This window comes from Sus scrofa, chromosome 14, assembly GCF_000003025.6.
Source record: "Sus scrofa isolate TJ Tabasco breed Duroc chromosome 14, Sscrofa11.1, whole genome shotgun sequence".
Classification (NCBI taxonomy): Eukaryota; Metazoa; Chordata; class Mammalia; order Artiodactyla; family Suidae; genus Sus; species Sus scrofa.
In genome coordinates, this window is record NC_010456.5 from 141,606,832 (window position 1) to 141,619,888 (window position 13,057).

Here is a 13,057-nt window from a genome sequence, read left to right on the forward strand (position 1 = left end):
GGCAAGAAAATAGCATATAAATAATGGGGATTGAGGGGTTCACTACTGAGACCATTAAGGCGCTTGATTTTAATCCTGGGCCACAGGCTCTGACCACCCGGGACCTCCCGAAGAGTCCAGACCCCTGAGTGCACAGGGGCCCTGAGAGCCCCTACCATCCACAAGGGGCTGAGGAGTTCGGGCGGGGAGTATTCCCCTACAGCGGGGGTGGCATGAGGGGAAAAACAGGGAGATAGACTCAAAGCAGCAACATGAACTCTGAGAAGCCAGGTGGTGGGCAGAGGAGCAGCTTCTGCTCCTGCACTGGCCTTTCAGGGAATGAGCCCACTTACACCGCAGAATAAGCACACGTAATCCTGGGGAGGCTACAGGTACTCTGCCCAAGACAGAGGCCAAATGCTCTGTGACAGACACGCCTCCTTTCTCGCCGGGGGCAGGAAGCCCTGAACCCAGGAGCTCCCACCCCACGGAGGCCCAGGCTGGAGGCAGGCCAGGCACAGAAGTCATGGCCTCAGCCTGCTTTTTGGGTCGGGCAAGCGTCTAAGGGGAGGTTCCCATCCTGAAGGGGGACAGTGCCATGCTCGGGTGATGAGCAGGGTCGCTAGGCAGTCAGAACACACAGCCGGCTCCGACCTTAGAGCCATAAGAACTCCCCGTGTTCTGCTCCCACCCCACTCTCAGCCCCGCCCAAGGACCCTGTGCTTTCAGGAGCTGGCCCGGAGGGTCCAGCAGACTGTCCAGAACCGGACGGTGTCTCCCGGACAGACGGCCCTGAAGGCAGAGACGGAGGGTCCAGGGAAGCGGAGCACCGAACACGGTGTAGCCTGGCCTCAGGGCCTCCTCCCGGCACAGGCTGATGTCTTCTGCATTGGTCACGTAAGGGCCCCAGGCAAGTCCCAGCAGCCTGACTTGGGCGACTGCAGGGGCCGCCAAGCACAGTGGCAGGTGCAGTCCATTAACTTGGAATTAGGGGCCAAGCACTGTACCCACCTCAGAGTGAGAGCAGTGGGGTCCCCCACCATGTGACAGGTGTGCAGCAGAAGTTGGTTAATCTGACTTCAGTCGTCACAGGGTGAAAATGACAGTTCCGGCCTCTGTGTGTCCCGTGGGACTGCGTGCTGTACACCTGTGTGTTGCCACTGTCCTGGCAATTTGGGGAGTTTGGCCCATGTGCATGAGCCCCTGGCAGGCTTGCCAAGGTTCTCAGGAGCCTCGGGGGACCTGCTGGGTGGAGGGTGTGGAACAGGAAAGGTCCCTGAACAATAAACATACTTAGGAGGCCCTTTCCGATGCCCCAACCTTCCCTCAGTGTAAGAGCTACTGACACTCGTGCAGCTTGCACTGCAGCATCAGCCTTCCCTTGTCCCCAAACCCCTAGCAAAGCATCGTGCGCAGAACAGACTCCTGAGCCTGGCACATACTGGGCTCCTCTTCTGGTGGTGGTGGTGGGGGGGAGCACTTCTTCTTCATAATTTTCCACCCACCAAGCCCTGGGGACTCAGGCCAGCCTTCTGCTCCTGCAGAGCCATGCAGACGTCTCTCAGAAAATGGCCAGTTTGTCTCACCAAGTAGTTCCACTAGGTCAGGGACTGAGTTGTTTATTTGGGGACCCTGAACCCGATGTGTGTCCAGACCAGGGTTGCCCCTTGGCAGACAAAAAGCAGCATTTATGCCCATTCCCTCTGAACTGCAAGCGAACGACGAGTTGATTTTTACTACACCTCCCAGATGTTGCCTGGGATTGTCTGATGCTGAGCAGTATTATCTTCTTTAATGATTTTTGGACTTTTTCTGGGTAGATCTACAATTCAAGTGCCACCGAGTGTCCGGTATTTCCTCTGACAGCTCTAGCCTAGACACCCCATCTCTGGACTCTTTGGGGCAATGGTGTGCATCAGCTCGATGTGGGAGCTCAGTTCCCAGAGCAGGGATTGAACCCAGGCTCAGTGGTGAAAGTGCTGAGTCCCAATCACTAGACCACCAGGGAAGCCTAGACCCCCCATCTCTGAATAGCTTCAGGGCCGTGCTCTCGGAGTTGGGCTGTGAGACAGCCACACCCTGTGCAGAAGCCCAGGCTCACAGCCAGCACCCCACCTACAAGCACCTGCACCACCGGTGGGGGCATCTGGCATCACCCAGCAGGTCTCCCTGGGGCAGCAGTGTGGGCCGAGTGAGGCTGCCTTCAGAGACTCACCCAACACAGTTGTCAAAGAGACGGCAGTGCGAGAGGCTGGCCAGACCCCAGGGCTGCCCAGGAAGGCATGGCTGGAATCCTGGGGAACTCCTGAAATCTGCCAGTGGTAGTTTCATGCAATCACAAGAAAGACTGCATTAACTCTACTGAAACCAAAATGTCTCATTTTCTACGAGATTGGGAAAAGCACATAAGCACGAAGCCCCTGCCTGAGCTGCGCTCCTCCCTGCAGGCTGGGCTTCCTGCAGAGACTGTGGGGAGGAAGCTCAGATGGAACCAAGTGAAGCCCCCGCCCCGACACCCCCATTCCTCCAACCCTGCTGCACACAGGGACCACCAGGTCCCAACCCCTCCTCCTCCCCACACACCTTCCTTATAACATTGGAGCCAGTGAAGCCCTCACTAAACTTCAGAAGAGTTCTCGAAACTTGCTTGTCTGACACAGGAGGCCCCGGTCCCAGGTGCTCCCATAGACACAGGGAGCTGACTCTCTCTGGTTTAACCTCTGAGAAGGTAGAAATGAGGGTTCAGCATAATTTTAAAATCAATTAACACGATGGGATTTTAAAAGTAATGACACGCCCTATCAACAAGAGCCTCCTGCTTGGCCCAGGGAAGTATATTCAATGCCTTGTAATAACCTATAAGGGAAAGGAATCTGAAAAAAATAGAGAGATATAAGCATGATTGAACCACTTAGCTGTTCATGTGAAACTAACACAACCACCCTACTTCAAAACAAAAAAATAAATAAAAGTAAAAATAAGGAAACCGACAGATAGTTTCCTAAACAAAGAGACTCTGGCCCCCTGCTGGGTGACTGAGTGCCCCCAGGAAGCCCTGGCCTGAGCCCAGCCTCAGCCACAGAGCCGGGTCCTCACCTCGCAGCCTCAGCTCTGGCCACGGTCTTGCCTCTTGGGGTCCAGAGGTGGCCAGTGGCATCAGGTCACCCGGGTTAAAAGGGGACAGTCTGGACTGTGTGATGCAACCAGAGAGAGTGCCAGGTCCCCTGATGACCCTGCGTGAGTTCTGGCCGTGACTGGGGCTGGAGAGGATGCCACCAGACGCGGTTCTTCAGAAAGCCGTTTGGCTTTGCCCCAGAGACCGTGTGAAAGGCAGCCCGTCGTCTGGCACACGTGGCTGGAGGCCAGGGTCTGGCCCAGCGCCAGCTCCCTTCTCAGTGCCCGAGTTTCAGTGGAGACACAGGCAGGACTGGGTGTCCAGGCCGCTCCTCTGCCTCCGTTCAGGAGGAGAGGACCTCAACTTTCTCCAGCCCTGTGTGGCGATGTGATGACAAGACGCTGAGGGGAAGGGAACAAGCTAGTGGGGGGCGGGGACACTGTGACCGATGAGGGAACAGACAGCTGGAGGCCTCCTGGACCCCTCCGAAGGAGCCACGCCAGAAACGGGGAGCCTTTCGGACCACCTCAGAAGCTCCAGGGTCCCGGACTCCTTCCGTGAGGCCCAAGCGCAGAATCCCATGACAGTGATGAGTCACGTTTCCTTGAAGGGACTCACCTGATCCTCCGACGCTCCGTCTCATCACTTGCTCCCCAGACTTCAGGCTGTGCACATGCTTTCAGCAACACCAGACTGTGGAGAGTGAAAACAACACTGCATCCTGGGTGTCAGAAAGGAGTTTTCAACTCCCAAGATTATTTGAGCCTGATGAGTACAGCATTGTCATACCTACAGCCAGCTTTTGCTTTTCAAAGACCTCACACAACCACATCAGAAACGAGCAGCATCAGCATATTACCTTGTGTGCTATGAACACAGTTACAGACTCACTTGAGCCGTCTTCCCACGAATGCTCTTTTTCAGCCCAGGACCACTTTGCTCTGCTGTCGTGCCCCCTCAGCCTCCTCCCTCTTTATCCTGCACCTTCCCTCCCTGACCTCAGCGTCCTCTAGTGGGGCTCGCCTCTCCTCTCACCCCTGCATATGTGTGTTTGTGTCCGCGTGTTTTATTCCTGGGGTTTTCATCCCACACGGCTGTGGTTCTCTTTGTTGCTCCGATTGTCCCTACTTGGTCCTCAGAAGCCCTTTCAGGCTGGCTTCCCTAAAACGGACACATGCCTTCCCTTTTCCTTTATGTTCTGGCACCATGAGATGCTCCAGGCTCACCTTGGACTTTCCTGCCCCGGTCCTGGAGTCAGCCACTCTCCAAGGATCCCTGGGTCCCTTGTTGGGAGGGGAGTGTTTAGAGACCAGAGTCTGCATGCAGGGTTGCCCATTGCTGAGGGGGTGTCACTGCTCTAGCCCTCTTGGCAGACGAGCCGGGAAGTGTACCTACGCCCACTGAGCCACACACAGGTCACATCTGTGTGGTACCATCCCCTCGATCCACGGATGTGTCCTCCACATTGACCCCTCCAATTCCGGTCCACAGGATGTGGTCCAGGCTTCCCCTCGCTTGCTGTAGCTTATTTCTCCAACAGCGAGAAACCCGCTCTCACTGCCTGCAGTAGAGTGGCTCTTTGCTTGACCCCCATGAACAGTTTCAGGATTGCTGGCCTGTGCCCGTGTGGTGCGGTGTGGCTCTTTGCTGCTGGCAGAAACCAGCCCAGTGCTCGTTTCCAAGTCCTGCAGCCCCTCTCCTCCCCGCAGAGGGGACATGCGGCTCCGATCCCTTTGTCACACCTGCACTCCATCACGCCCCAATACCTTTCCCAAGTGTTGTTTCACACTCTGTGTGAAAGTACCACACCCAAAATGCTCCTTGGCCCCCAAACACCCTTGTGCCGTTTCTCATGGTCCGCCCCACCCCACCCCCCACAAAGGATTTTTGCTTCAGTAGTGAAATCTGCTTTCCTATTCCACTAAAAAGAGCAAACAGCACAGGAGGAGAAGTGGGGAGTGAGTCCGCCCCACAGCTTGAGCTCACTCATGACCCTCTTCCAACAAGGGTGACCCCCTTCTCTGATGCCCACGGGGAACCTGACTCAACTCTGACACAAGCCTGGGTCACCTGCAAAACCACAGGCGCTCAGGGAGGTTTTCTCAGAGCCCCAGGGAAGAACCAAACAGAACTCTTTAGAGGGTGCACATCCTCCACCACTGAAGTGCAAACCAGCCCGCACCGCCCACCCTCGGGAGGAGCTCCGTGGCCCCAGAGCACAAAGGCAAGCCCTGCCCTGACTCAGGAAGTGCTCCTTTGCCTTGGAGTGTCCCACCTAGGCCTGCCCGCCCTTGCGAAGTGCCATCTTCCATGGAATGACCGGATAGCCCCACCAACCTCAGGATGCACCCCCCACTGTGGTGTGACCCAGCTAGCCCCGCCCCCCCTCAGGAAACACCCTGCTGCCTCAAAGCAGGCTGGCCAACACCGCCTGACCTCAAGTATCACTCTGCAGCAGTGCCAGGGAAACCGTGCCCAGCCATGGGGAGTGCATCTCCACCACAAAAAAGAAAAACACAAGCAAGATGAAGATGCTCAGAAATCATTACCAGTTAAAGCAACAGGAGAGCATGGCTAAAGCTGTCAACAATGAAACAGACCTCTGCAGTCTGACAGACTTGGAGTTCAAAAGGGAGATAGTGATGATACTGTAGGAATTAAGAGAAGACACGAACAGTAACACAGACCCCCTCAGAAAGAAACTAGAAAATAGAAGGAGGAGCCAAGAAAAACTAGAAAATTCATTTGCAGAGGTACAAACTGTGAGCTAAGGGCATTAAAAACCAGAATGAATAAGGCAGAGGAATGAATTAGTGATGTGGAAGATAGAACAATGGAAAAGCAAAGTGTCAATTATAGGGGCACCCCTATAAGGCTATCAGCTGATTTCTCTACAGAAACTCCACAGGCCAGGAGGGAATGGCAAGAGATATTTAAAGCCCTGAAAGGGAAAATTATGAAACCTAGAATACTCTATCCAGCAAGAATATCATTTAAAATGGAAGGGGAAGTAGAACATTTCTCCAACAAACAAAACACAGCAATACAAAACCCATTCTGAAACAAATACTGAAAGGGCTTCTCTGAATTAAAAAAAACAACAACAACAACGAAGAACTAGGATGGAGGAAACCACAAACAAGAGCAGTCACTTAAATAAGGCAGCATACAGATGCAATCATGAAGATGTTTAAAATAAAATAAAAAAATACATCAAAATCATAAAATGTGGGCAAGGGAAGTAAGAAAATAAAGAGATTATTATTTTATTTTCTTTTTTCTTTTTTTTTAATTTTATTATGGTAATGAAGTGTTTGAACCTACAGGACTATCAGGCTAAAACATGCAATTATAGGAAGGGGTTAACCAACTTAAAAAACATGACCTCTGTTTGTAGTAAAATTACAGCCTACTGCAGCAGGAAAATTTTAACAAAATAATCACTCAAATTATTTCAAAGTAAGAGTGTATGATCTGTACAAAGAAACAAAGATAATGGCAAATTTCTTGTTAAAATCCAAGCTAGAAAGAAAAGGATCAACAACATTAAAGTACTGAAAGAGTAAAAATCCTAGGAACTCCAAACCTAGGGGAAAATAATCTTTCAAATATGAGTGAAATAATTACATTAAATGCAAATGGTCAAAACATCCCAATTAAAAGGCAGTCTTTTAGATAGGCATAAAAAGCATGCTGCCCCCCAAAAAGCACTTAAAACATAAAGACAGAGTACATTATAAGATGAGGGTGGAAAAAAAACATATATCATGTTAGTGACAGTCAAAAGAAAACAGGAGTGATAATGTTAATATCAGACAGTGTTAATTTCAGAGCAAAAAAATGTTGCCAGGGACTTAGAAGACATAATAAAAAATTACAATAAAATTAGAAGCAACTAACATGACATAATATCCTTAAATGTTTATGCACCTATGTACAGAGTGTCAAAATACTTAAAAAATAATCAAAAGAACTACATGAGGTAATAGACAAACCCACAATTATTGAGAGATATTTCAAACCTCTTCTCTCAGTAATTGATAGAAGAATTAGACAGAACATCAACAAGGATACAGTAACTTGAACCACACCTTGGCCACCTTGACCTCATTCATACCTAACAGAATGCGCCACACACATGCTTTTCAAGGGCATCAAAACACTCACCATGAAAAACCATATATAGTCCATAAAATAAGTCATAGATATTATGTGTGCTGACCACAATGCAATTAAATTGGAATTCATATACACAATGGAATACTACTCAGCCATAAAAAGAACAAAATAATGCCATTTGCAGCAACATGGATGGAACTAGAGACTGTCATACTAAGTGAAGTCAGAAAGTCATACTAAGTCATACTAAGTGAAGTCAGAAAGTCATACTAAGTCAGAAAGAGAAAGACAAATACCATATGCTATCACAAATATCTGGAATCTAATATATGGCACAAATGAACCTTTCCACAGAAAAGGAATTCATGGACTTGGAGAATAGACTGGTAGTTGCCAAGGGGGAGGAAGTGGGGTGGACTGGGAACTTGGGGTCAATAGATGCAGACTATTGCTTTTAGAATGGATTAGCAAAGAGATCTGCTGTGTAGCCCTGGTAGCCATGTCTAGTCCCTTGTGATGGAGCGTGATAATGTGAGAAAAAAGAATGTACACATGTATGTGTAACTGGGTCACCATGCTGTACAGAAGAAAAAAAGGTATTGGGGAAATAACAATTGATTATAATTAAAAATAAAATAAAATAAAAAAATTAGAAGTCCTTATATCTGCAATAATACCCAAATAATGTATTTATAACTAAATAATGCATTTCTGAAGATGGGTGAAATAATAACTCAAAGTTAGACTGCATTTTAAACTTTACGAAAAAGACAGGAAAACATATCAGAATGTGTGGTATGCTGCTATATATTATCCCATTATAATTATAATAACACTATCCCACCATTAAAACAAAAAGGAAATCCTATCATTTGTAACAGCATGGAGAGACCTTGAGGGCATTAGGCCTACAGGAGTAAGTCTGGGAAAGGTATATACCATGTGATGTCACTTAAATGTGGAATCTAAACAAACAAACAAAAACCAAACTCATAGAAAAAGAGATCTGATTTGAGATTACCAGAGGCAGGGATTGGGATGAAAGAATGGAAGGACATGAAGAGTTGCAAACTTCCAGTCATAAGATAAACGAGTACTGGGGATGTAACGTACAACATGGTGACTGTACTTAACAGTGCGTGTTTAAAAGTGGCTGAGAGTAGAACTTAAAAGTTCTTCTTTTTCTTTTTATTGCCCACAGCCATGGTATATGGAGGTTCCTGAGCTAGGGATTGAACCTATACCTCCATGGCAACCTGAGCCGCTGCGGTCAGATTCTTAATCCACTGCACCACAGCTGGAACACCAGATTTAAAAGTTCTGATACAAGGAAAAAACCAATTTTCTCTCTCTTTTTTCACTGTATCTTTATGAAATAAGAGATAGTAACTAAAATTACTGTGGCAATTATTTCACAATAAGCCTAAGTCAACCCATGATGCTGCACACACACTTACACAGACCTATGTGTCAGTTATAATACAATAAAGCTGAAAGAATGAATAAATATACTCTTAAACACCGCTGTGGCTCTTCCGCCTGGATGGGGTTGAGGGATGAATATGTGGCATATGCCTGTGGAGTGAGGTCCCAATGGGCCTCCAGGTGTGTGAGGGATGTCTCTGTCGGCTAAGGGTCAGCTAAGCAGTTACGGCAATGCTCTGGGTTTCAGAGGTGAGGCTCTGACTGTAGCTCTATATTTGGAGACCACTGGCAAATACTAAGAAGAAATGCAGCTTTTATTATGGGCTTAAAGGAAAGGAGGGGCTCGCATGAAGCCATGAAGCACACCAAATCTCAGGGGCCAGCACAGAGGGTGGGACAAATAACAACGAGGAGACTGAGGAGGAAAGGGGCCCCTAACATAATAAGCCGCAGTGCTCTGTGTGAAGAAGCAAAAACAACCCTTTCCTGCCCTGGCACTGTCTCCTGGTAAAAGGATGAATGTGCCCTTTTCTGAAAGGAGAAAAGTAAGTAGAAGCGCCCCTCTTGCTGCAGGTCCTTAGGTGGAAGGCTGGATGCCACCATGTGTCACAGTCTCTGTGGTGCCAGAACCAGGACCCCCCACCAACAGGAGTCTGGTGGGAGAATCAGGCTCTGGGTGATGTGGCCCAGAGCAGGATACAGGGACCTGCCCACGCCAGAATGTGCCACGCAGTGTGCACACTGGGCCAGCCAGACTCTGGGCACTCCCTCACCACTGGAGCCCAGCTCTGGAATGGGAAGGGGCCAGCAGCACCCCTCAGGCAAGGTTCCAGGTGCCAGGTGCTGAGAAAACCAGTCTGCAAGGTGCTGGAGGGGGTCCACCCGGCCCAGGGTCCTGCTCTTCCTCCTGCCCCTGCTGGGTCTCCCCCGTCTCCTTCCTCCTGCAGCCCTGACAGCATCCACCCTTAGGGCCTTGGAAGGCTTAGTTCAGAGCCACCTGGAAAACCGGCAGTTCCTGCCGGACAGCGCATATCACCTAAGTGTATCACATTAACTTCCTTCTTGCTCTTTGATTCTCACTTCAGACTCTCCGCGTCTTACTATCAAATCAGCCCGTGAGCCTGCAAGGTCCATGCCGGCCACGGATGCAGGAAAACACCTTCCCGAGGGCCACTTTGACATCCTTGTTCCGCAGCGAGTAGATGAGGGGGTTCAGGGTGGGGCTGACTGCCGTGTACAGCACGGCAACCACTTTGCCGTTTTCCAGGGAGGAGCCAGAGCCCGGGAGGATGTAGGTGTAGATGACCGTGGAGTAGTACAAGGTGACCACCAAGAGGTGGGAGGAGCAAGTAGAGAAGGCCCGCTGCCTGCCCGTGGCGGAGCGCATGCGCACGATGCTGGCGATGATGTAGGCGTAGGACGCCAGGGTGAGCAGAAAGTTGACCACTCCAAAGTACACGTCCGCCAGGACCATCATGACGTTGTTCAGGGTGGTCGGGCTGCAGGAGAGCAGCAGCAGCGTGGGGATTTCACAGAGAAAATGCTGGATCTGATTGTGGCCGCAGAACATCAGCCTTGTCATTAGCCCTGTGTGCACAGAAGTGTTGAGCACAGTGATTGCCCACACGCTGCCTGCCAGCAGAGCACAGACCGGCCGGCCCATCAGCCTGCTGTAGTGCAGCGGGCGGCAGATGGCCACGTAGCGGTCATAGGCCATGACCGTCAGCAGCAGGAGCTCCGCCCCTAAACACCAGGTCAGGAAGAAGAGTTGGGTCATGCAGCCCTGGTAGGTGATGGTGCCACCCTTGAGTGCCAGGTTCTCCAGCAATTTGGGGACAACCGTAGAGGTGCAGACAATGTCTAAAATGGCCAGGTTGGTGAGAAAGAAGTACATTGGGGTATGGAGGCCTGGGTGCAGGCTGATGGCGGTGACAATGAGGGCGTTCCCTGCAAGAGCCCCCAGGTAAAGGAGGAGGAACACGGCCAGGAAGAGAATGCGTGGCCCAGGCTCCTCCGAGAAGCTCTGCAGGACAAACTCCTCCACGGCGGTGCTGTTGTTTGCTGTCATCTGGGGGTTGAGCCCCTGCAGCCTCTGGGAAACAGCCAGCCCGGCCCAGGGAGGCATGGGGCGGTGGAGCGGCACTGAGAGAGTGTGTGGTGTTGGCAGCTCTGTTGCAGAAAGCACATAATTAAGACATCAGGCAAGGTCCCTGTGCCCAGGGAGACATGCAGAGAACTAACTCCACTCTGGACCCCCTGGTGGGGGCTACTACACAACCACACAAACCCAGGTCCACGAGAGCCTGCATCGCTCCCTGAGCCACACAGGAGGGGCACCGTGAGCCTTCCTACCTTGATGTGGGGCATGTCCAACAGGATCCACACACCTGGAAGCTCTCTGTTGCAGGTGAGCTGAGCCTGCTACCATGTGGGCATGTCCCCGTGCACAAGCCAGCACAGGACTCCTGATTCCCTAAAGGAAAACCCAGGCCAGGAGGGAATTCTGAGCCACGGTGCCTGCAAAATGGGTGCTCAGGCAGGGAGTACAGGGTTTTGGAGGCATGGGAGCAGCCATGTGCCCATCCTGGGTTTGTCCCAGGCACCAGAGGTTGGACTCTTTGGGGATTGTCTCTGTCATCTTTCAGAGTTGGCTGTGGATTGACCTGGCCACAGCCCTTTAGTTGAAACCATAGCTGCCCAGATTTCCCTGGGCCACTCCCAGCTGATCCACCAGGGACGGAGGCCCTGGGAGACAGAGGAGTTTGGGTTGGCAGGGTCCTGGTTGTCATTTCATCCCTTGTTCCTGAGCTGGCCAGGAAATTCCCTGCACTGAGGGTCGGGCCAGGCCAGGGGCTGAGATACAGGGAAGGTAGGCACACACCCCACACAGCACACTCCAGGACCCCCAGCCTACACATCCACCAGCTCCCAGGTCCCCTCACACAGCCCTGCACACCTGTCTCCCAACCCTTCTGGGATCCTTGGGCCTCCCTGAGTGGGACAGGTTCTAACTCTGTAGAAAAGACTGTCTTCCTTGTGTCCCTGGGGAAACTGGATCAATGCATTGGAGTAGGGGGGAGGCGGGTCCCACCTCCCTCCAAAGCGCAGGCCCCAGACAGCCCTGGGGGATGGCAGGTCAGAAGGCCCTCACCCATTCCCGGGGGTTCATGGAGGCTGTGGGCTACCTGGGAGAAAGCGTCAACAACTCAGGAGGGCTTGTCCTTTCCTGGTGGATTGTGAAAAAAGACATGTGTTTAAGAAATCTCTCTTCAGCATATCTGTAGGGGAGCTCCAGGGTAGGAAGGCTCTCCGCCCTGACAGCCCCAGCTGCCACCTGTCTAATGCTCTCACCCGCTTTGCTTCACCTTCAGAGAGCTGAAGTGCCTGTGGGTCAGCAGGGTGGTCCCTGCTGCCCCCAGATAATTGCCACACGCCAAACACACCTCACCACTCGCCTGAGAGCTGCCCCATGCAGGCAGGAATTGACACAACCCCCTCTGGCTGCACATCTGAGCCCCCTGAGTCCCCTCCTGTAGCCTGGCCACCTGACCCTCTGTGTCAGCTGGCTATTCCCTAGCCTCTCACCTGATCCACAGGAACCCGGCTTCTACCAGATCCCTGCTGAGTCAGGGCCTCGGGCTCTGGTTTCTCTTAAAGACTCTGATCAGTTTAGAAAGTGAACCACTTCTGAGTTCCTTCCTCCTACTGATCTGGGGCACAGGCAGGTCACGGACTTGCTGGACATTCCTGGGGACTTCACAGTTTCAGACTGAGGTGGCAGAAGACACAAGCAAAGCAATTTGGGTATCGTGTTCTCCACGATAAAATAGGTCAGGGCCAAAACAAATCTGGCTTTTGCAGAAACATCAAAAGGAAAAGTAGGGAAGACAGTCGCAGGGCAAGAAGAGCTCAGGACGGAAGGCAACTCACTGTGTGCAGAAGCGACGTGCCCCTGCTTGTCTCCTGTCTGAGTAGATGAGATTTACATCCTCCTGGAAAGACTTGGGAAATTCTCGCTCTGCTGGAACGTGAGATGTAGCGTGAGGCTAAAGCGTTGGCTCCAGGTCAGTGGCTCCTTTGTCTGCTGTTGACCTTTAAGAGGAGTCTGTCTCCTCAGGTGACACTGAGGCTCTGGGGAGCTCAGAGCACCACCAGGCCTGGCTCTCAGGAGGCAGTCGTGCCCTCCTGGAACTAAACAAGGGCCATGAGGGCACAAGCCCTGGACTGAGCAGAACAAGGGTTCGGCAGGCACCGAGAAGGGCCAGGGTGCCTGGTACCACATGGGCTGGGGCTCCGGGTGGGAGGGGTCAGCATGAACACAGCATGAGGGGGCAGCTGCTCTGCCAAGGTTCTCTCCCGTGTACGACAAAATCCTGCAGAAACGATAGGTTTTTTTTTTTTTTTAAATGGGTTTTATTT

General features: G+C 51.5%; 1 protein-coding gene across 1 annotated transcript; it reads right to left on the minus strand.

Moving 5' to 3' along the window:
• Nucleotides 9,615-10,706, minus strand: LOC100514734 (olfactory receptor 13A1-like). Its single transcript, XM_003133243.5, has one exon. The coding sequence runs from the start codon at nt 10,704-10,706 to the stop codon at nt 9,747-9,749; it is 960 nt and encodes a 319-aa protein (XP_003133291.3). The 3' UTR covers nt 9,615-9,746.